This window comes from Bufo bufo, chromosome 2, assembly GCF_905171765.1.
Source record: "Bufo bufo chromosome 2, aBufBuf1.1, whole genome shotgun sequence".
Taxonomy (NCBI): domain Eukaryota; kingdom Metazoa; phylum Chordata; class Amphibia; order Anura; family Bufonidae; genus Bufo; species Bufo bufo.
Window position 1 is genome coordinate 489,782,565 of NC_053390.1, and position 22,583 is coordinate 489,805,147.

General features: G+C 43.3%; 1 protein-coding gene across 1 annotated transcript in view; it reads right to left on the bottom strand.

The window, feature by feature from the left end:
* Nucleotides 1-22,583, bottom strand: part of LOC120990945 (A disintegrin and metalloproteinase with thrombospondin motifs 6-like) — a 452,812-nt gene that overhangs the window by 309,429 nt on the left and 120,800 nt on the right. The window contains exon 3 of the mRNA XM_040419836.1: nt 18,808-18,888. Within this exon, the coding sequence (XP_040275770.1) occupies nt 18,808-18,888 (81 nt within the window). The remainder of the gene's footprint in view (nt 1-18,807; nt 18,889-22,583) is intronic.

Genomic DNA, 22,583 nt, shown 5'->3' on the forward strand with positions numbered 1-22,583 from the left:
AGTCTTCATGCAATAATGCCCACAATGCACGGCAAGTATCCTTTACTATTCCACAGAGTGTGGATATTCCAATACAATATTGGTAATGTAATGACGTAAGGGTTTCTCCGGTAGCAAGAAACCTAAACCCAACAAAAAAATTATATATAAAAAAAAATATATATAAAAATATACAACAATATATAAAATGATTCTTTTTTTTACCTTATTGTCACCATTAGCCTCTCTGATGGTGAAATGGGCCTTCTCATTTGGGTATCCTGCCTTTCAATGGTTGAAGAAATGCGCTGCAGAAGCTGGTCAAAACTCTCAACCGTCATGCGCATATAATTGTAGAATTTTTCAGGATTTGAACACACTCCCCTATGGCCCACCGGATGTTCTCGGCCGAGGAGGCATATGCCCAGCTTGCCTCCTACTCCGAGAGCCCCAGTGAGGACGAGGATCACCCCACTTTCCTTTTGTCATCCGCATCCTCCTCATCATCTAGCGATGATAATGCGCCCCCAAGGTGGCTGAGACGCCGCCAGGCAGAGCAAGGGGACCACCATGCCAGGGACCCTGTGGCCCACACTAGTACGAGCAGCTCTGGGGCTCGTACTAGTTTTCCGGCCCACCAGATAAGTCCACCTGAGCCCCCTACTGGTGAACTTGTCTGGTGTACCCCAGAGCATTTTGAGCCTGTGATTCCTGATTTTGTTGGCCAACCAGGAATCCAGATTCCCACAGTAGGCTTCACTGAATATGACTATTTTAGTCTTTATTTCAGTGACCACTTTGTGAATCTGATGGTGGAACAAACGAATGTGTTCGCCCAACAGTTCATTGCTCAACACCCAGGCTCCTTTTTGGCTAGGACCGGTGGCTGGACTCCGGTCACTGCAGCCAAGATGATGACGTTTTGGGGCCTCGTGCTGCACATGGGCCTAGTCAAAAAAATGGTGTCAGGCATTACTGGAGTGGGGACGTCCTCTATCAGACCCCACTTTACAGTACGGCCATGACACTTACCCGGTTTGAGGTCATCCGGAAATGCCTGCATTATGCAATTTGGGGCCAAATTTTTGGAGGCCTATGTACCTGGAAGGGAGGACGCGGTTGATGAGTCTCTCATTGCATTCAAGGGGAGACTCGTTTTCCACCAGTATGTTCCCTCTAAGCGTTTGTCATCCGCGTCCGTGATCCGTGGTTCCAGTCCGTCAAAAAAATATAACCTGTCCTATTTTTTTCACGGAAAACGGTTCGCGGACCCATTCAAGTCAATGGGACCGTGAAAAAACGCGGAGGCACACAAGATTGTCATCTGCGTCCGCGTCCGTTTTTTTCCTATCATTTGCATGGCAAACTTGACTTAGACTTTTTTTTTTACTTTCCTTCATGTCTGGTGATCCTCCAAAAATAAAGGAAGACACACGGAAACAAAAACGGAAACGGATCATGGAACAACGGAACCCCATTTTGCGGAACGGAACACAACAACGGTCGTGTGCATGAGGCCTAAATTGCACGGCGCAGACGCAGTGACTGTGGCGTGGATTCAAACAAAGGGGAGGGAGCCAGCGTTTTTTTAACCATCTCCCCGTTCGAAAAATCAATTTAATAAATGAACCCCAGATTGGGAACGTAACAGGGATTAAACTGATGAGAAGAGAGAACTACAGAAAATACCACTCATATCGGGTGGGACAGTATAATTGCACGGCACAGACGCAGTGACCGTGGATTCAAACAAAGGGGAGGGAGCCAGCGGTTTTTTTAACCATCTCCCCGTTCGAAAAATCTATTCAATTCACCTTTCTGGGACCCTTGGTGTTGTACATGGCTGGGTGGAGGAAGAAACCTTCAATGACATCAACGGGACATGGCTAGCTTGGTATCCAACCTTGTACAAATGGGGAGTTTGCAGTTGGGCAAATGGACTGTTTGCGGTGCATTAAAAGGGGAGTTTGGTCTGTCAATGTCTGTGAAGCGGGCGTAACCCTTACACTACCTGATCGATACAACATCATACCTGATCGTATACACACACTGGATGTTTTAAACCACTTTCAAAAAAATATTGGATTGTTAGGTGATTTATGCCCTTTATGGATTAAAATCCAACTCTGCGTCAACTATGTAATTTTCCATGAGAGTTTTGCCATGGATCCCCCTCCGGCATGCCACAGTCCAGGTGTTAGTCCCCTTCAAAAAAATTTCCATCACTACTGTGGCTAGAAAGAGTCCCTGTGGGTTTTAAAATTCGCCTGCCTATTGAAGTCTATGGCGGTTCGCCTGGTTCGCGAACATTTGCAGAAATTCGCGTTCTCCGTTCGCGAACGGAAAATTTTATGTTCGCGACATCTCTATTTGTAAAAGGATAATATAGTGTAAAACCTAAATAAATGTAAAAAAGTAGACATATTAGGTATCTCCGTGTCCGTAAGAATCTGCTCTATAAAAATATCCCATGACCTAACCCCTCATTTTTGGCAAATTTTCCATTTTAATCCGTTTTTTTCAGTAACAAAGCAAGGGTTAACAGCCAAACAAAACTTAACATTTATTACCCTGATTCTGAAGTTTATAGAAACACCCCATATGTGGGCGTAAACTGCTGTATGACCAATTGGCAGGGCGCAGAAGGAAAGGAACGCCATATGGTTTCTGGAAAGCAGATTATGATGGCCTTTTTTTTGGCACCATGTCCCATTTGAAGAACCCCTGATGCACCCCTAGAGTAGAAACTCCATAAAAGTGACCCTATCTAAGAAACTACACCCCTCAAGGTATTCAAAACTGATTTTACAAACTTTATTAACCCTTTAGGTGTTCCTCAACAGTTTATGGCAAATGGAGATTAAATTTCTGAATTTCCATTTTTGGTAACCTTGCCTCACAAAAATGTAACATAGAGCAACCAAAAATCATATGTACCCTAAAAATAGTCCCAACAAAACTGCAACCTTATCCCTTAGTTTCCAAAATGGGGTCACTTTTATACATTTTCTACTCTAGGGGTGCATCAGGGGGGCTTCAAATGGGACATGGTGTAAATAAACAAGTCCAGCAAAATCTGCCTTCCAAAAACCTCACGGTGCTCCTTTCCCTCTACGCCCTACCGTGTGCCCGTACAGTAGTTTACGACCACTTATGGGGTGTTTATGCAAACTAAAGAATCAGGGCAATAAATATTGAGTTTTGTTTGGCTGTTAACCCTTGATTTGTTACTGGAAAAAATTGCTTAAAATGGAAAATTTGCCATAAAAAAATAAATCGAAATTCTGACATTTTTGCTCCATTTGCCATTAACTTTTGTGGAACACCTAAAGGGTTAACGACATTTTTAAAATCAGTTTTGAATACCTTGAGGGGTGTAGTTTCTAGAATTGGGTGGTTTCTATTATGTAAGCCTCACAAAGTGACTTCAGAATTGGTCCTTGAAAAGTGGGTTTTTGCTTCTAAACTTCTTAGAAGGCTTCTAAACTTCTAAGCCTTGTAGGGTCCCCAAAAAATAAAATGTAATTCCCAAAATGATCCAAACATGAAGTAGACATATGGAGAATGTAAAGTAAGAACTATTTTTGGAGGAATTACTATGCATTATAGAAGTAGAGAAATTGAAACTTGGAAATTTTATAAATAAAAATAAATTTTTTTGACTCCATTTTACCAGTGTCAAGTACAATATATGACAAAAAAACTATCTCAGAATGGCCTGGATAAGTAAAAGCTTTTTAGAGTTATTCACACATAAAGTGACACTGGTCAGATTTGCAAAAAATGGCTTGGTCCTTAAGGTGAAATATGGCCATGTCCTTAAGGGGTTAAGTCAGGAGGATGAGCAGAGTCAGGAAATGGAAGAGGAGGTGGTTGACGATGAGGTCACTGACCCAACATGGGAAGGTGAAAAGCCGAGCGAGGACAGCAGTACAGAGGGGGAGGGATCCGCAGCACCGCAACAGGCTGGAAAAGGCAGTAGGGTTGCAAAATGTAGAAGTCGGCCCACACCAAACAGGCCCACAACCATTACACCGAGCACCCCCATGCATAAATCTACATTGCCACGGGTTAGGTGTTCCGCAGTTTGGCACTTTTTTGAGGAAAGTGCAGACGACAAAAGAGTGGTAGTTTGTAACCTGTGCCGTACTAAAATGAGTCGGGGTGTGAACACTAGCAACCTCACCACCACCAGCATGATCTGCCACATGGCATCCAAGCACCCTAACAAGTGGGCTTAATGCCTGGGTCCACAATCTGGGTCTGCGGGTCACACCACTGCCTCCTCTTCCTCTGTGTTACACACTGCTGGCCAATCCCCTATCGAAGGCGCAGGCCCGGACGCCCCTCGCCCTGCACCTGGACCTTCGCCTGAACCATCAGCAACAACATACACTTCCCTGTCCCAGTGCAGGATCCAAATGTCCATAACACAGTCATTTGAACGCAAATATTCCCCCACCCACCCACAGGCCATAGCACTAAATGCGCAACTTTCAAAATTACTGGCCCTTGAAATGTTGCCATTTAGGCTTGTGGATACTGAAACCTTCCGCAGCCTGATGTCGGCAGCAATCCCTCGGTACGCAGTCCCCAGTCGACACTATTTTGCGCGGTGTACCGTGCCCGCCTTACACCAGCATGTTGTCACGGATGTAGTAGGGGGGAACACCAAAAGACAATCAAGAAGGAATGGGAAAGACTCTAGGCCTCACCGCTAGGGAAGGAAAAGGGTCACCACCTATAAAACCCTGCTCCTGGCCCTAACTCCTATCCGTATGGGCACCTCTCGATGGTAGAGATACCCATATACAGGAACCTAGAAAACCCTGGTGACCCTCAGATGCCCTAAAGATATTGACAGGGCAGAGACCACCTGTTCCTTCCCTGGTGAAGGAACTAGCGTCTCACTGAGGCCTAGTAAACAACCGGGGGGAGGCGGGGATACAAAACACGACAAGCGGAACACTTAACTTCAGAGGATGAAGGATGAACAGGACTTCAACACGAACCAGACTCCAGCTCTTCCAAGACCAAATGAAGCTATCCCAATTAAGGAGTGATGGGAAAAGTCAGATTAAATAGGGCGAGGTAAAGGTCACATGATCCACACCTGAACAGGAGGTGTGGACATACCAGCAACACACAAAGTGAAACCAAAAGAGGCTGTCAGATCACTAATGCGTAGATAATCTTTCAGACCTTCTGGGACCTGTCACAGATGTGACACGTGTCCCAGAACATCACCCTTGCCCGGACCAACGCAGTTACTGGGAAGGTCCACTTAACCAGGGACACATGGACAAGTGCATTTGGCCAGGGACGCTACATTTACCTGACGGCACACTGGGTGAATATTGTGGAGGCCGGGAGTGAGTCATACCCTGGAATGGCACAGGTGCTACCTACGCCCAGGATTGCGGGCCCTACATCTATCAGGGTCTCCGCCAGCAGCTATATTACTGGCTCCAGTCCCCACTTCTCCTCCTCTGCCGCCTTCTCCTCCACTTACACCTCCAGCAGCAGTCAGCCATCAGTCGTTAGCTGGAAGCAGTGTAGCACTGCTGTGGGTAAGTGTCAACAGGCCGTGCTGAAGTTGATCTGTTTAGGGGACAAACAGCACACCGCCACAGAGCTGTGGCAGGGTATAAGGGACCAAACCGAGCTGTGGCTCTCGCCACTCAACCTACAACCAGGCATGGTTGTGTGTGACAATGGCCGTAACTTGATAGCGGCTTTGGAGCTCGGCAATCTGACACACATCCCATGCCTAGCCCACGTCTTAAACTTAGTGGTTCAGCGGTTTATCAAAACCTACCCCAATTTGCCAGAGCTACTAGTGAAGGCCCGCCGCGTGTGTGTCCATTTCCGCAAGTCGTGCACAGCTTCAGCCGGTCTGTCAACGCTGCAGCAGCACTTACGGCTTCCAGCTCGCCGACTGTTGTGCGACGTAAGCACGTGCTGGAACTCTACGTTCCACATGGTGGCCAGGCTTTGTGAGCAGCAGAGGGCAGTTGTGGACATGGTCGTCGCCTTTCGAGTCAACTGCCACTATTCACAAGCGAGGAGTGTGCATGGATGTCAGACCTCTGTGAGGTTTTAAAAAACTTTGATGAGTCGACAGAGATGGTTAGTGATGATAACACTATTATCAGCTTAACCATCATACTGCTGTGTCTACTCAAACGATTGCTGCTCACAATTTAGGACGACGCTCTGAATGTGGCAGACGAGGAAATGGGGGAAGACATTACACAGGGTGATAGCCAGACCACCCTCAGTTCGTCTTCTAAGCGCAAATAGGACCATGAAGAGGAGGAGCTGGAGACAGTTGCCTCTGCTACAGAGGGTAGTACCCATGGAAGTTTAATTCCATCTGTTCAATGTGGATGGGCAGAAGAGGAGGAGATGACTTTATGTTAGGCTGCCTTTCCAGCGACCCTCGCGTTATACGCATTTTAGATAATATGGATTACTTCTCGACCCCCGCTACAAAGAGAACTTCTCATATCTCATTGGTGGAGAGGATGAGCAAAATGTTGCAATACCAGAAGATCCTTGTTGGAAAATTGCTCACAAATTTTCCATCTGACAACGCTGGCGACAGAGTCTGTACTTTCTTAGGCAACCGAGGAAGGGAGACAAGGGGAACACACAGCAGTTTAACCAAAGGCAGGGCAACACTCTCCAAGGCATGGGACATTTTCATGACACCCTTCCAGCAACCTCACCCTGAAGCGTGACCTAGTGGTACAAGGAGGGAAAAGTTTTGGAAGATGGTGAAGGAATACATAGCAGACCATGTCAGCGTCCGAAATGATCCCTCAGTGCCTTACAACTACTGGGTGTCCAAGCTGGACATGTGGCACAAACTTGTGCTCTATGCCTTGGAGGTGCTGGCCTGCCCTGCCGCCAGCATTTTGAGCGTGTATTTAGTGCTGCTGGTAGCATTATAACAGATAAGCGTATCTGCTTGTCCACTGGCAATGCTAACAGGTTGACTCAGATAAAAATGAACAAGGCCTGGATTGCCCCTGACTTCTCAACACCACTAGAGGAGGGCTGAGCTGCTGATGAACATAAAGGCAATTTCAATCTATCATTTATAATGTACTCAATCTACTGTAGTGTATTCCCATGCACCTTTTCCACCACAAAAAAGGGTATATGGTTGAATCTTGTTTTCTCCTCCTCCTCCTCCTCCTCCTCCTCCAGATTGCAGGCCCTTAACTCACATTTTTTTATAGGGTCAGCTCACCAGCAGGCCTTTGCCCCTAATGTTTTAGCGGGTTAGCTTAGCAGCAGGCCCTCGCCCCTAATGTTTTAGAGCGTCAGCTCACCAGCAGGCCCTCTCATATCATTTTTTAGAGCATCAGCTCACCAGCAGGCCCTCGCCCCTAATGTTTTAGAGGGTCAGCTTAGCAGCAGGCCCTCGCCCATAATGTTTTAGAGGGTCAGTGCAGTAGCAGGCCTACGCCCCTAATGTTTTAGAGGGTCAGCTCAGCAGCAGGCCCTGGCATATAATGTTTTAGAGCATCAGCTCACTAGCAGGCCCTTGCATATAATTTTTTAGAGCATCAGCTCACTAGCAGGCCCTCGCCCCTAATGTTTTAGAGGGTCAGTTCAGCAGCAGGCCTTCGCCCCTAATGTTTTACAGGGTCAGCTCCCCAGCAGGCCCGCACCTAAAATCTTTTACTTGGTCAGCTCACCTGCAAGCCCGCAACTCAAATCTTTTACAGGGTCAGCTCACCTGCAGGCCCAAACCTAAAATCTTTTACAGGGTCAGCTCACCTGCAGGCCCGCAACTCAATATGAATGAGGCCCTCCTTTATGTGATATACAAACAAAACAATAGCTGATCTTAACAGCTTAATGACCCAGGATGAGAATGCTCGTCCTAAATCGCCGGCACTTAGCGCTAGAGGGTGAGCAATCTCGTCCTCCGGTCCTTCCTCCCCCCCGCGTGCGGTGCAGCGATCAGCGGCAGAGATCCGGCTGTTACTGACAGCCGGATCCCTGCTGCATTCACCAGCTTCGGTGATGATGCAGATGTCGGTGGATTAACCCCTCATATGCCGCAGTCAGTGCTGATCGCGGCATATGGGAAGTTTGCGCTCCCTCACCTCATCCATCGATCCCCGCGCTGCTGTGGCGGGGACTCGATAGTTGCCATGGCAGCCCCAAGCCATTCCAAGGCTTGGGGCCTGGCATGTACGGAGGCTTAAGAGGCCCAGCCCCCAGGCTGGGTCTCCTAGGCAACTGTTAGCGTCTTACAGTGTAAGACACTAACAGTTCAATACAGCACAATACAGATGTATCGTGCTGCACTGAAACAGGGATCAGACCCTGTAATGTTGAAGTCCCAGAGTGAAACAAATAATAAAGTGGGGAAAAAAAAGTTAATAAAATAAAAGTTTTACAAAAAAAATTAAAAGTTTCAAGTAAAAAAAAAAAGTCCTTTTCCAAAAATAAAGTAAATTTTTTTAAAAAAAATAGGGAAAATACATATAGACATATTAGGTATCGTCGCGTCAGTATCAACCAGCTCTATAAACATATCACATGACCTAACCCCTCAGAAGAACACCGTAAAAAAAAAAAAAAAACTGTGCTAAATAAACAATATTTTTGTCACCTTACAAAAAGTACAACAGCAAGCGATAAAAAAGGCGTACGCCCACCAAAATAGTACTAATCTAACAGTCACCTCATCCCGCAAAAAATCAGCCCCTACCTGAGACAATTGCCCCTCCCAAAAAAAAAACTTTGGCTTAGAATATGGAGACACTTAAACATCATTTTTTTGTTTTAAAAAAGCTGTTAGTGTAAAACTTACATAAATAAAAAAAAAGTATACATATTAGGTATTGCCACGTCCGTATCGACCAGTTCTATAAAAATATCACATGACCTAATTCCTTAGATGAACACTGTAAAAAATAAAAAATAAAAACTGCTAAATAAACCATTTTTTGTCACCTTACATCACAAAAAGTGTAATAGCAAGCGATCACAAAGTCATAAGCACCCCAAAATAGTGCCAATCAAACCGTCATCTCATCCCGCAAAAATCATACCCTACCCAAGATAATCGTCCAAAAACTGAAAAAAGTATGGCTCTCAGAGTATGAAGACACTAATACATGATTTTTTTTTTGTTTCAAAAATGATAGTGTAAAACGTACATATATTAAAAAAAATTATGTATATTAGGTATGGCCGCATCCATATCGACTGGCTCTATAAAAATATCACATGACCTAACCCCTCAGACGAGCACCGTAAAAAATTAAAAATAAAAACTGTGCTAAATAAACCATTTTTTGCTACCTTACATCACAAAAAGTGTAATAGCAAGCGATAAAAAAGTAATATGCACCCCAAAATAGTGTCAATCAAACCGTCATCTCATGCCGCAAAAAATCATACCCTACCCAAGATAATCGCCCAAAAACTGAAAAATCTATGGCTCTTAGACTATGGAAACACTAAAACATGATTTTTTTTGTTTCAAAAATGAAATCATCGTGTAAAACTTAAATAAATAAAAAAAAGTATACATATTAGGTATCGCCGCGTCCGTATTGACCGGCTCTATAAAAATATCACATGTTCTAACCCCTCAGATGAACACTGTAAAAAATAAAAACTGTGCTAAATAAACCATTTTTTGTCATCTTACATCACAAAAAGTGTAATAGCAAGCGATCAAAAAGTCATATGCACCCCATATGCATCCCGCAAAAAATTAGAACCTACCTAAGATAATCGCCCAAAAATTGAAAAAAAACTATGGCTCTCAGACTATGGAGACAATAAAACATGATTTTTTTTGTTTCAAAAATGAAATCATTGTGTAAAACTTACATAAATAAAAAAATAGTATACATATTAGGTATCACCGCGTCCGTGACAACCTGGTCTATAAAAATACCACATAATCTAACCTGTCAGATGAATGTTGTAAATAACAAAAAATATAAAAAACGGTGCCAAAACAGCTATTTCTTGTTACCTTGCCTCACAAAAAGTGTAAAAACCAATAATCATATGTACCCTAAACTAGTACCAACAAAAACTTCCACCCTATCCCGTAGTTTCTAAAATGGGGTAACTTTTTTGGAGTTTCTACTCTAGGGGTGCATCAGGGCGGGCTTCAAATGGGACAAAAAAAAAGCAGTCCAGCAAAATCTGCCTTCCAAACACCATATGGCATTCCTTTCCTTCTGCGCCCTGCCGTGTGCCCGTACAGCAGTTTACGACCACATATGGGGTGTTTCTGTAAACGACAGAATCAGGGCCGAAAATATTGAGTTTTGTTTGGCTGTTAACCCTTGCTTTGTAACTAGAAAAAAAATTAAAATGGAAAATCTGCCAAAAAAGTTAAATTTTTAAATTGTATCTCTATTTTCAATTAATTCTTGTGGAACACCTAAGGCTGGGTTCAGACCTGAGCGTCTTTGATATGCGCGTTTAACGCGCGTTTTTGACGCGCGTTTTTGACGCACGTTTTTTGCATTAGTAAACGCACGTTTGACGCGCGTTTGTGTGATTGACTGCAATGTCCTATGGCCACAAACGCGCTGTAAAACGCCCCAAAGAAGCTCAAGTACTTGTTTGAGCGTAGGGCGTTTTACAGCGCGTTTTTCAGCGCTGTAAAACGCTCAAGTGAGAACCAGGGCCATAGGGAAGCATTGGTTTTCATGTGTTGAGCGTTTTACAGCGCGTTTGAACGCGCTGTAAAACGCTCAAGTGTGAACCCAGCCTAAACGGTTAACGACGTTTGTAAAATCAGTTTTGTATACCTTGAGGGGTGTAGTTTATTAGATGGGGTCACTTTTATGGAGTTTCTACTCTAGGGGTGCATCAGGGGGGCTTCAAATGGGACATGGTGTAAAAAAAAAAAACAGTCTAGCAAAATCTGCCTTCCAAAAACCGTATGGCATTCCTTTCCTTCTGCGCTCTGCTGTGTGCCCGTACAGCAGTTTACGACCACATATGGGGTGTTTCTGTAAACTACAGAATCAGGGCCATAAATATTGAGTTTTGTTTGGCTGTTAACCCTTGCTTTGTAACTGGAAACAAAATATTAAAATGGAAAATCTGCCAAAAAAGTAAAATTTTTAAATTGTATCTCTATTTTCAATTAATTCTTGTGGCACACCTAAAGGGTTAACGACATTTGTAAAATCAGTTTTGAATACCTTGAGCGGTGTAGTTTCTAGAATGGGGTCATTTTTGGGTGGTTTCTATTATGTAAGCTTCACAAAGTGACTTCTGACCTGACCTGGTCCTTAAAAGTTGGTTTTTAAAAATTTCTGAGAAATTTCAAGATTTACTTCTAAACTTCTAAGCCTTGTAAACGTCCCCCAAAAATAAAATGTCATTCCCAAAATGATCCTAACATGAAGTAGACATATGGGAAATGTAAAGTAATAACTATTTTTGTAGGTATTAATATGTATTATAAAAGTAGAGAAATAGAAATTTGAAATTTTTTCGATATTTTTGGCAAATGTGGTATTTTTTTTATAAATAAAAATTTATTTTTTTGACTCCATTTTACCAGTTTCATGAAGTATAATATGTGACGAAAAAACAATCTCAGAATGGCCTGGATAAGTCAAAGCGTTTTAAAGTTATCACCACAAAGTGACACTGGTCAGATTTGCAAAAAATGGCCTGGTCCTTAGGGGTTAAGGAGACCAGCTAAAGAAAACACCATGGAGCCTCATTTAAGAGTCTCAACACAGCAATCCAAAATGCAAAGCTCCCTGGGAAACAGTAATATGCAAAATATCTGTGCAGACCCAGTTATGGGTCTTCAACACAGAGAAAGCCAGATATCCTTCAAAGGAAGGAAAACTGAGCAAAGGGGTGTCTCCATTACAGAGATTACCAGATCCACCATATTAAGTGGCCCCTTGAGTAGTCCAAGGAATTGCTCCTGGTTAGCCAGAATCCTACTCTACACTGATGAAGGGCAACACCCCGAAATAGCTATCTGTGGATGGATAACTGGCTTAGGTCTTCCCAGTCACATCCTTAAAGCTTGTAAAAGAGTGGGATCTTGACATAGGGGACACTTAATATGGTGGATCTGGTAATCTCTGTAATGGAGACACCCCTTTGCTCGGTTTTCCTTCCTTTGAAGGCTATTTGGCTTTCTCTGTGTTGAAGACACATAACTGGGGCTCCACAGTTATTTTGCATATTACTGTTTCCCAGGGAGCTTTGCATTTTGGATTGCTGTGTTGAGACTCTTAACCACCTCCGGACCGCCTAACGCAGGATCGCGTTCCGGAGGTGGCAGCGCTGCGCAGAGTCACGCATATACGAGTCATCTCGCGAAACGCGAGATTTCCTGTGAACGCGCGCACACAGGCGCGCGCGCTCACAGGAACGGAAGGTAAGAGAGTTGATCTCCAGCCTGCCAGCGGCGATCGTTCGCTGGCAGGCTGGAGATGTGTTTTTTTTTAACCCCTAACAGGTATATTAGACGCTGTTTTGATAACAGCGTCTAATATACCTGCTACCTGGTCCTCTGGTGGTCCCCTTTGTTTGGATCGACCACCAGAGGACACAGGTAGCTCAGTAATATGTTGCACCAAGCACCACTACACTACACCCCCCCCCCCCGTCACTTATTAACCCCTTATTCACCCTTGATCACCCCTGATCACCCTATATAGACTCCCTGATCACCCCCCTGTCATTGATTACCCCCCTGTCATTGATCAACCCCCTGTAAAGCTCCATTCAGATGTCCGCATGATTTTTACGGATCCACTGATAGATGGATCGGATCCGCAAAACGCATACGGACGTCTGAATGAAGCCTTACAGGGGCGTGATCAATGACTGTGGTTATCACCCCATATAGACTCCCTGATCACCCCCCTGTCATTGATCAACCCCCTGTAAAGCTCCATTCAGATGTCCGCATGATTTTTACGGATCCACTGATAGATGGATCGGATCCGCAAAACGCATATGGACGTCTAAATGAAGCCTTACAGGGGCGTGATCAAAGACTGTGGTTATCACCCCATATAGACTCCCTGATCACCCCCCTGTCATTGATTACACCCCTGTCATTGATCAACCCCCTGTAAAGCTCCATTCAGATGTCCGCATGATTTTTACGGATCCACTGATAGATGGATCGGATCCGCAAAACACATACAGGCGTCTCCCTGGAGCCTTCCAGGGGGGGTGATCACCCCATATAGACTCCCTGATCACCCCCCTGTCATTGATCACCCCCCCGTCATGCTGCATTCAGATGTCCGTATGATTTTTACGGATCCACGGATACATGGATCGGATCCGCAAAACACATACGGACATCTGAATGGAGCCTTACAGGGGGGTGATCAATAACAGGGGGGTGATCACCCCATATAGACTCTCTGATCACCCCCCTGTCATTGATCACCACCCCTGTCATTGATCACCCCCCCTGTCATTGATCACCCTCTGTAAGGCTCCATTCAGACATTTTTTTGGCCCAAGTTAGCGGAATTATTTTTTTTTTTCTTACAAAGTCTCATATTCCACTAACTTGTGTCAAAAAATTAAATCTCACATGAACTCACCATACCCCTCACGGAATCCAAATGCGTAAAATTTTTTAGACATTTATATTCCAGACTTCTTCTCACGCTTTAGGGCCCCTAGAATGCCAGGGCAGTATAAATACCCCACATGTGACCCCATTTCGGAAAGAAGACACCCCCAGGTATTCCGTGAGGGGCATATTGAGTCCATGAAAGATTGAAATTTTTGTCCCAAGTTAGCGGAAAGGGAGACTTTGTGAGAAAAAAAAAAAATATCAATTTCCGCTAACTTGTGCCAAAAAAAATAAATTTCTATGAACTCGCCATGCCCCTCATTGAATACCTTGGGGTGTCTTCTTTCCAAAATGGGGTCACATGTGGGGTATTTATACTGCCCTGGCATTCTAGGGGCCCCAAAGCGTGAGAAGAAGTCTGGTATCCAAATGTCTAAAAATGCCCTCCTAAAAGGAATTTGGGCACCTTTGCGCATCTAGGCTGCAAAAAAGTGTCACACATGTGGTATCGCCGTATTTAGGAGAAGTTGGGGAATGTGTTTTGGGGTGTCATTTTACATATACCCATGCTGGGTGAGAGAAATATCTTGGCAAAAGACAACTTTTCCCATTTTTTTTATACAAAGTTGGCATTGGACCAAGATATTTATCTCACCCAGCATGGGTATATGTAAAAAGACACCCCAAAACACATTCCTCAACTTCTCCTGAATACAGAGATACCAGATGTGTGACACTTTTTTGCAGCCTAGGTGGGCAAAGGGGCCCATATTCCAAAGAGCACCTTTCGGATTTCACTGGTCATTTTTTACAGAATTTGATTTCAAACTCCTTACCACACATTTGGGCCCCTAGAATGCCAGGGCAGTATAACTACCCCACAAGTGACCCCATTTTGGAAAGAAGAGACCCCAAGGTATTTCGTGATGGGCATAGTGAGTTCATAGAACTTTTTATTTTTTGTCACAAGTTAGTGGAATATGAGACTTTGCAAGAAAAAAAATAAATAAAAAAATCATCATTTTCCGCTAACTTGTGACAAAAAATAAAAAGTTCTATGAACTCACTATGCCCATCAGCGAATACCTTAGGGTGTGTACTTTCCGAAATGGGGTCATTTGTGGGGTGTTTGTACTGTCTGGGCATTGTAGAACCTCAGGAAACATGACAGGTGCTCAGAAAGTCAGAGCTGCTTCAAAAAGCGGAAATTCACATTTTTGTACCATAGTTTGTAAACGCTATAACTTTTACCCAAACCATTTTTTTTTTTACCCAAACATTTTTTTTTTTATCAAAGACATGTAGAACAATACATTTAGAGCAAAATTTATATATGGATCTCGTTTTTTTTGCAAAATTTTACAACTGAAAGTGAAAAATGTCATTTTTTTGCAAAAAAATCGTAAAATTTTGATTAATAACAAAAAAGTAAAAATGTCAGCAGCAATGAAATACCACCAAATGAAAGCTCTATTAGTGAGAAGAAAAGGAGGTAAAATTCATTTGGGTGGTAAGTTGCATGACCGAGCAACAAACGGTGAAAGTAGTGTAGGTCAGAAGTGTAAAAAGTGGCCTGGTCTTGGCTCCATGGTGTTTTCTTTAGCTGGTCTCCTTAAGATCAGCTATTGTTTTGTTTGAGTAGTGTTGAAGGCATTGCTCCTGGTTAGCCAGAATCCTACTCCGCACTGATGAGGGGCAACACCCCGATGCATAACTGGCTTAGGTCTTCCCCGTCACATCCTTAAAGCTTGTAAAAGAGCGGGACCTTGACATAGGGGCCACTTAATATGGTGGATCTGGTAATCTCTGTAATGGACACACCCCTTTGCTCGGTTTTCCTTCCTTTGAAGGATATCTGGCTTTCTCTGTGTTGAAGACCAATAACTGGGGCTCCACAGTTATTTAGCTTATTATGTGATATAGAGGTTGTATTGGAATGCCTCTTCATTGCAATTTTTGGCAGGACTTGCACTTTATCGACAAGTAAATATACAGGAAAGAATGTTTTCAATAAATTTTTTGATTTTTTACTTTGGTTTTGTGCGTAAAACCTTAGATTGTGGGCCTGGTGATCACTTTAAGCCCTTTTAAGCTGAACAGCAGCAGCATGGTGATAAAAATGAATAGCAAGGTGACATGCTGTGAGAATGGCAGCATGAGGAGGCCACATAGTGGCACAATGACTGAGTCTGAATAAAAGACTGAGGCCACAGATTGTGTGGAGCTGTATCACGGTCACCTGCAGATTAATGCAGACCAGGGCTGCAGCTATAGGGGAAGCAGGGGAAACTGCAGCTTTGAGGCCCTGACCCAGAAGGGGCCCATCCAGGAGGAGGAGGACTAATGGATTTGGTCAGGGCCCCCTTAACAGTATTACACAATGAAATTATATACAGTGTCATTATAGACAGTGTATAAAACTGATGGAACAGCTGCCGGCCCTGGTCTGAGAGAGCGATATTTACTAGCCACAGGAATGGGGGCGGCATGAAAGGAAGGGGGTCGCTAAAAAATTACTGTGGGGCCCAGTCAATTCTAGCTACGCCACTGATGCAGCCCACAAATGCAAGTTGGGTTTATCTATTACAAAACCTTAATTAAATTGTGGGCCTGGTGATCAGTTTAAGACCTTTTAAGCAGCATCATCAGCAGCAGCATGGTGATAAAAATGAGTGGCAAGGTGACATGGTGTGGAGATGGAAGCATGAGGAGGCCACATAGTGGCACAATGACTGAGTCTGGATAAAAGACTAAGGCCACAGATTGCTTAGAAAGATGCAGATGGAAACAATCTTTGGAGCTGTATCACCGTCACCTGCAGATTAATCCAGCAATCAAATTCAAGTTGGGTTTGTCGGTTCCACCTCAGCTCACCTGCAGGCCCGCAACTCGAATGTTTTACTGGGTCAGCTCACATCCAGGGCCGCAACTCATGCTGCCTTGCTTTAAAGTACTAGCTGTAGCCGTTTATCAGGCTCCCTCTCCGAAATCGAACAATGATTCCTCGTTACCGGTGGTCACCATGTTAGGCGCATAAAAGAACATCGAAAGTTGATAGGAAAGATATCCAAATTGATCGTGGACATCACAGGGACGTGCGATCAGGCAGAAGTTATCTAGAGTCAACAAAGCGGCAGCAGGCCCTCGCCCCTAAGGTTTTAGATAGTCAGATCAGCAGGCCCTTGCTCGAAAGGTTTTTGAGGGTCACCAGCAGGCCATCAATCATAATTTTTCAATGGTGTGTATGATGCCCTCCTTTATGTATAACAAAGGGTGCTTTGGAGTGCCGGTTCCTTGTTATTTTTGGCAGCCCTTCCACTTAGTGCATAGGCTTTATGAGTGTAGGAGTCCCACTACTTGAACAATTGTACCACAATGTGAATGAGGCCCTCCTATGTGATATACAGGCTGTTTCGGAGTGCCTCTTGATTGTAATTTTATTGCAGCACTTGCACTTTATATACAACTGAATATACAAGAAAAAATGTTTCCTAAAATTTTTTCCCGTAAAATAGATTTTTGGGGGGTTTGTGCGTATTTTTGTCAGTCTGTAAAAGTGGCGTACAACTCGGCCAACATGGTTCCCAGCAGCGACTTGGGAGCCCAAGATGCATCCAGACATCGTCCAAATGGTGTTTCTGTCACTTTCTGACCTTTTCCAATGGACCAGGCACCCTCCCCTCTTCAGGGCAGGGAGTGCCTGGTTGTCTCCCATTGACTTCTATTATACTCGGGTGCTCGGCCGAGCACACGAATATAGCAATGTGTTTGGCCCAAACACCTGAATACTTTGGTGCTCGATCATCACTACTGACCGGTTGACTCATCAAAATGAACAAGGCCTGAATTGCCCCTGACTCCACCAGAGGAAAGCGGCTGAATATAAAGGCAAATTAAATATGGCTTTTATGGTGTATTGAATACACTGTATTCGCATGCAGCTCTTCCACCACAAAAAAGGGTATATGTTCAATCTTCCTTTTCTCATCCTCCTCCTCGATCATATCAACATGCTTATTAGGCTGCCCTCGCTCTTAATTTTTTAGAGGGTCAGCTCAGCCCTCAACCATTATTTTTTCCATGGTCAGATCAGCAGCAGGCACTCACCCCTAATATTTTAGAGAATCAGATCACCAGCAGACCCTTAACCATAATTTTTTTGATGGCCAGCTCAGCAGCAGGCCCTCACCCCTAATGTTTTAGATGGTGAGCTCAGCAGCAGACCCTCAACCCTAATGTTTTAGATGGTTGGATCAGCAGCAGGCCCTCGCCCCTAATGTTTTAGAGGGTCACCAGCAGGCCCGTGCTCTTAATGTTTTTGAAGGTCACCAGCAGGCCAGCAATCATAATTTTTCAAGGGTGTGTATGATGCCCTCCTTTATGTGTAATAAAGGGTGTATTGGAGTGTCGGTTCCTTGTAATTTTTGGCAGCCCTTTCACTTAGTGCATAGGCTTTATGAGTTTAGGAGTCCCACTACCTAAACTATCGTACCACAATATTAATGAGGCCCTCCTTTATGTGATTTATAGGTTGTATCGGAGTGCCTCTTCCTTGTAATTTTTGCCAGTACTTGCACTTTATATACAAGTAAATATACAGGAAAGAATGTTTCCTAACAATTTCTATCTTCGGTTTTGTGCGTATTATTGTCAGTCTGTAAAATTGGCGTACTACTCGGACAACATCGTTCCCACCAGCGACCTGGGAGTCCAAGATGCATCCAGACATCCCCCCATGCTGTTACCGAATCATTTCAGTGGTGTTTCCATCAATTTCTGACCTTTTCATGTGAACCAGACACCCTCCCCTCTTCAGAGCAGGGGGTGCCTGGTTTAATGCTCGGGTTCTCCTATTAACTTCCATTGTGCTCGGGTGCTCCTGAGTTTTTGTACTCGAGCACCCGAGCACTTTGGTGCTCGATCAACACTAATGGTCATCTTTACCTATGAAGACACAAAGCGGCAATAGCAAAGAATCCCTTTCACAACGATCATTAGCACTTGATTACTAAGCAAGTTTATGTCAGCATTTGGTAACTAGGATGAGAAAATCAAAAGTAAAGATCGCAACTTAATGAGGTTGTCTAATAAGGCACCCTCTTAAACAGGAGCTGGCCCAACCTCATCTTTCCATACCGTGTAATATTACATGCCATTCATTAATGGCTACTTATGTATTTCTTGGACAGGCAGGGTCCACCCTGAGTAACAAGTACACTTTAATTCATCACTCTCTATATATTTATTCTACTTACCCAGGTAGTTTTGTGATACATTGAGCTGACGAATTTCAATGTGGACAGAGCCTTTGGGAATCCAGACTACTTCCTCATATCCTTGAGAAATGGGGGAAGGAGACAAGGAATAAGCTGTAAGACAGATGTTGAACATAATGCTCATTTAAACACATCACTTACATTCATGCAGCAGAAGATTTCTCACTGATACCATACATACAGTCATTAATATATTCATGAACTTGACAAGCATTGAAATAGGCTGTTCTTAACTATTTTTTCTCAATGCTGGTGAACTGCTGACACAACATCCAATATATATGAACACTTTGGTTGTTCAAGATATTAAATCTAAAACTGACTGCGGAAAATTCACAGTATACAAAGGTGTCCACCATCATGTAATCAGCCATCGGATAAATAACCTGGTCCTCAGTTTTATCAAGCCGGTGGTACAGGTCCCCAGCGTCCTCCTGCCTGTCCCAAGCAGGTATCACTGTAATGCTCCACTGCCACTCCACCCTGGCTGCGGTCTTCTCAGCTTTTGCTTTCTGCTAGCTCTGCTTCTCCTGCTGAAGCCCATGAGGCACGCTTCCACTCTCTACAGCCCTTATAGGGCTAACTTGCGCACCTTTGTCCTCCCCAGCCAATGGCTGTGCACCTTAGAAACTATTGCTTAGGCAGCTTCTTATAAGGAAAGTTAAATACCCTAACACTCTTGTTTCCAGGAAAGGTGTGCTAGTTGTGTTCTTTGCTCTCCTATCTCTAGGACTCACGTCTGACTTTGGATTTGACCCTTCTTGACCTGACCTTTGGCTGATTTTCATACTGACTAAGCTATCTGCAACAGAGTCTAGATCCCTGTATAGGTAAAGGCTGAAGACCAGGGGGTCCACTTTGACAATGCTCTTAAGGGTAGCCCCAAGTTGAATTTGTTCAATAGACACAGCAGATCCACATCCGCTGTATAACACTGTGGAAGTTAAGCTGCTGCCAGAGAAATGTTATTAATTTCTCCCACTGAGGCTAACATTCATGTTTGGCCAAGTTAATACATTTTGTGGTGGACTTCGATGAATTGGGTGTTTGGCTGAATGCTGTCTAAAGTGTATGCCAAGAATAAAGTGGATCTCTAATAGTGTATGTCCATGTATATACTACTCAAAATTGCCTGAAATCCTAGAATCTGAATAGTCTGGTGTCTAATGAAAATGAGTGGTGTACCTGGGCTTATTCACACTGGGATTAATTCCATCTGTTATAATATTTAAAACACTAAAATATGTTCTCCTGTATATATTTTTTGAAAACTATAATATTTTATTAAAGAACATTTTACAAAGCAAAAATACTAAAAAACTTTATGACGAGCCAAGACATGATTATGATTATTACTAGCCAAGACAGAAAGGTGAAACAGACATCTATTAAAACTGATTTGAAACCCCAAATCTTATATGTAGCTTTGTCCAGACTAACTGATGAGCAAGAACAAACCTAATCCAATAGAGAGCACAGAAAAGACAAAAACAGTGTAAGGAAAGACAATACAGAATACATTTTCTGAAATGTATCCAGTTTGTTATTGATTGATGTAGCTAGATATTCCAAATGTTGAACCTCAGAAACTCTAGAGAGTAGTTCTTACCTTGAAGGGGGTGATTCCCATCTCCAGTGAAGAGCAATGAGGCACTTCAAAGCAGTCAGATTTAGTTGGGGAACCAGGACTACCTCATGTTATATGCAGATGATATTATGATTTCTTGTACCAACATACAGTCCTCATGTAAAAATGTAAAGCAGGCAATTTATAAGTATTCTAATGCCTCTTTGCATAAATTTAAATGAATGTAAATGCCAACTTTTTCCAGTTAACATCCCTTTGGAATTAAGAAAGTACATTCAAGAGCATTGTGCATTTTCATGGGCCATAAGTGGAATAAAATACTTAGAAATAACAATTGCAGATATACCTTCAAAGAAAATTTATATCAATAAGTCAAAACTTCCACTGGCAGTTAAAACAGTATATCTTGAGATTTGGATGGGATGTATGCAGATCAAGCTCTGCTCCAAAGCCCTCTTGATTAGGCACCTCTTTACAACAGCAACACACCGGGGTTCCCAAGCAGTGATGGAGGTACCCCAGTACACGGGCTATCCGGTCCATTGACCGATACCATCATAGAAGGGGCAGCAGTTCTATAACAAAGAGATTTTCACTAGTGTAAAACTTCACTTTTACTGATGATCATTAAAACTTACCCAGATTGTGCCCCTAAAAAGCAATTGACAATAAGGCTGGGCGGGACAAGGAAAGGAAAAATATCTTACCCTCACACTTGCCCTATCGAACTACAAGCCCTGCCTAGCAAAACGGAATGACCACCCCGATAGGGGCGATCCCATGTCAGGAACCTCCTGGTAGGCCCTATGTCTCTGACAAGGGATAGATAACGCTACCCGAGAAGAGACCTATTATGACTACAGTCGAACAGTAATGTCATTGGTCAATGCATGTATCAGAAAATAATAAAGGTACAACATGAATAAATAATTGCACATAATACATATATGTTTCTAAATAAACACATGGCGTCCAAGTTTGATCAAGAGTGTAAAAAAGGAGCACATACTGTGAGGATCCGCAGACTTAGGTTCAGGAGGGGAGCCTGCAGGGTCATGCTGGACCTCCTTCTGTCAGCACTCCTTCTTGAAACGAATCAATCTAAGGCTACTTTCACACTCGCTTTTGTCCGGACCTGTCATGGACAGATCCATTTAGATAGTGCAATGGTCTGCATCCATTCAGAATGGATCCGTTTGTATTATCTTTAACATAGACAAGATGGATCCGTCTTTAACACCATTGAAAGTCAAAGGAGGACGGATCAGTTTTCTATTGTGCCAGATTGTGTCAGTGAAAGCGGCTCAGTTTCATCAGACGGACACCAAAACACTGCAAGGAGACTGAACTGATCCTTTTCCATTCAGAATGCATTAGAATGCAAACTGATCCATTTTGGACATCTTATGAGAGCCCTGAACAGATCTCACAAATGGAAAGCCAAAACGCGAGTGTGAAAGTAGACTTAGCTGCTGCCACTCGTCATCTCAGGCTGACGAGACACCTCGCATTACATAACACCTAAGTACACGCTACAACTGCTAGCATTCACAGGGTTAATAACTCAATCTAGTTAACCCTTCTTCTACAGTCATGGAATCGTTAGAACACAAGAAAGTTCTTATTAAAGTGGAATTTTTTTATTTTTTTATTTTTTTTACTCGTTTTATTAAAAGAGAATGACACAAGATACATGTAGCAATGTGATGGCCCACGCAGGGGCGCCTCAGAAATACCAAGAGAACAGTGATACATAAAGACATTGACATCTCCCATCCATCTTATGGCAATTGCCTTTCTAGCTACTAAACTAGTACATGGATTGCAGGATAAAACTTACCAGGAAAGGTTAAAGGACCTTAACATGTATAGCTTGGAAGAAAGAAGAGACAGAGGGGATATGATAGAAACTTTTAAATACATAAAGGGAATCAACTCGGTAAAGGAGGAGAGCATATTTAAAAGAAGAAAAACTACCACAAGAGGACACAGTTTTAAATTAGAGGGGCAAAGGTTTAAAAGTAATATAAGGAAGTATTACTTTACTGAGAGAGTAGTGGATGCATGGAATAGCCTTCCTGCAGAAGTGGTAGCTGCAAATACAGTGAAGGGGTTTAAGCATGCATGGGATAGGCATAAGGCTATCCTTCATATAAGATAGGGCCAG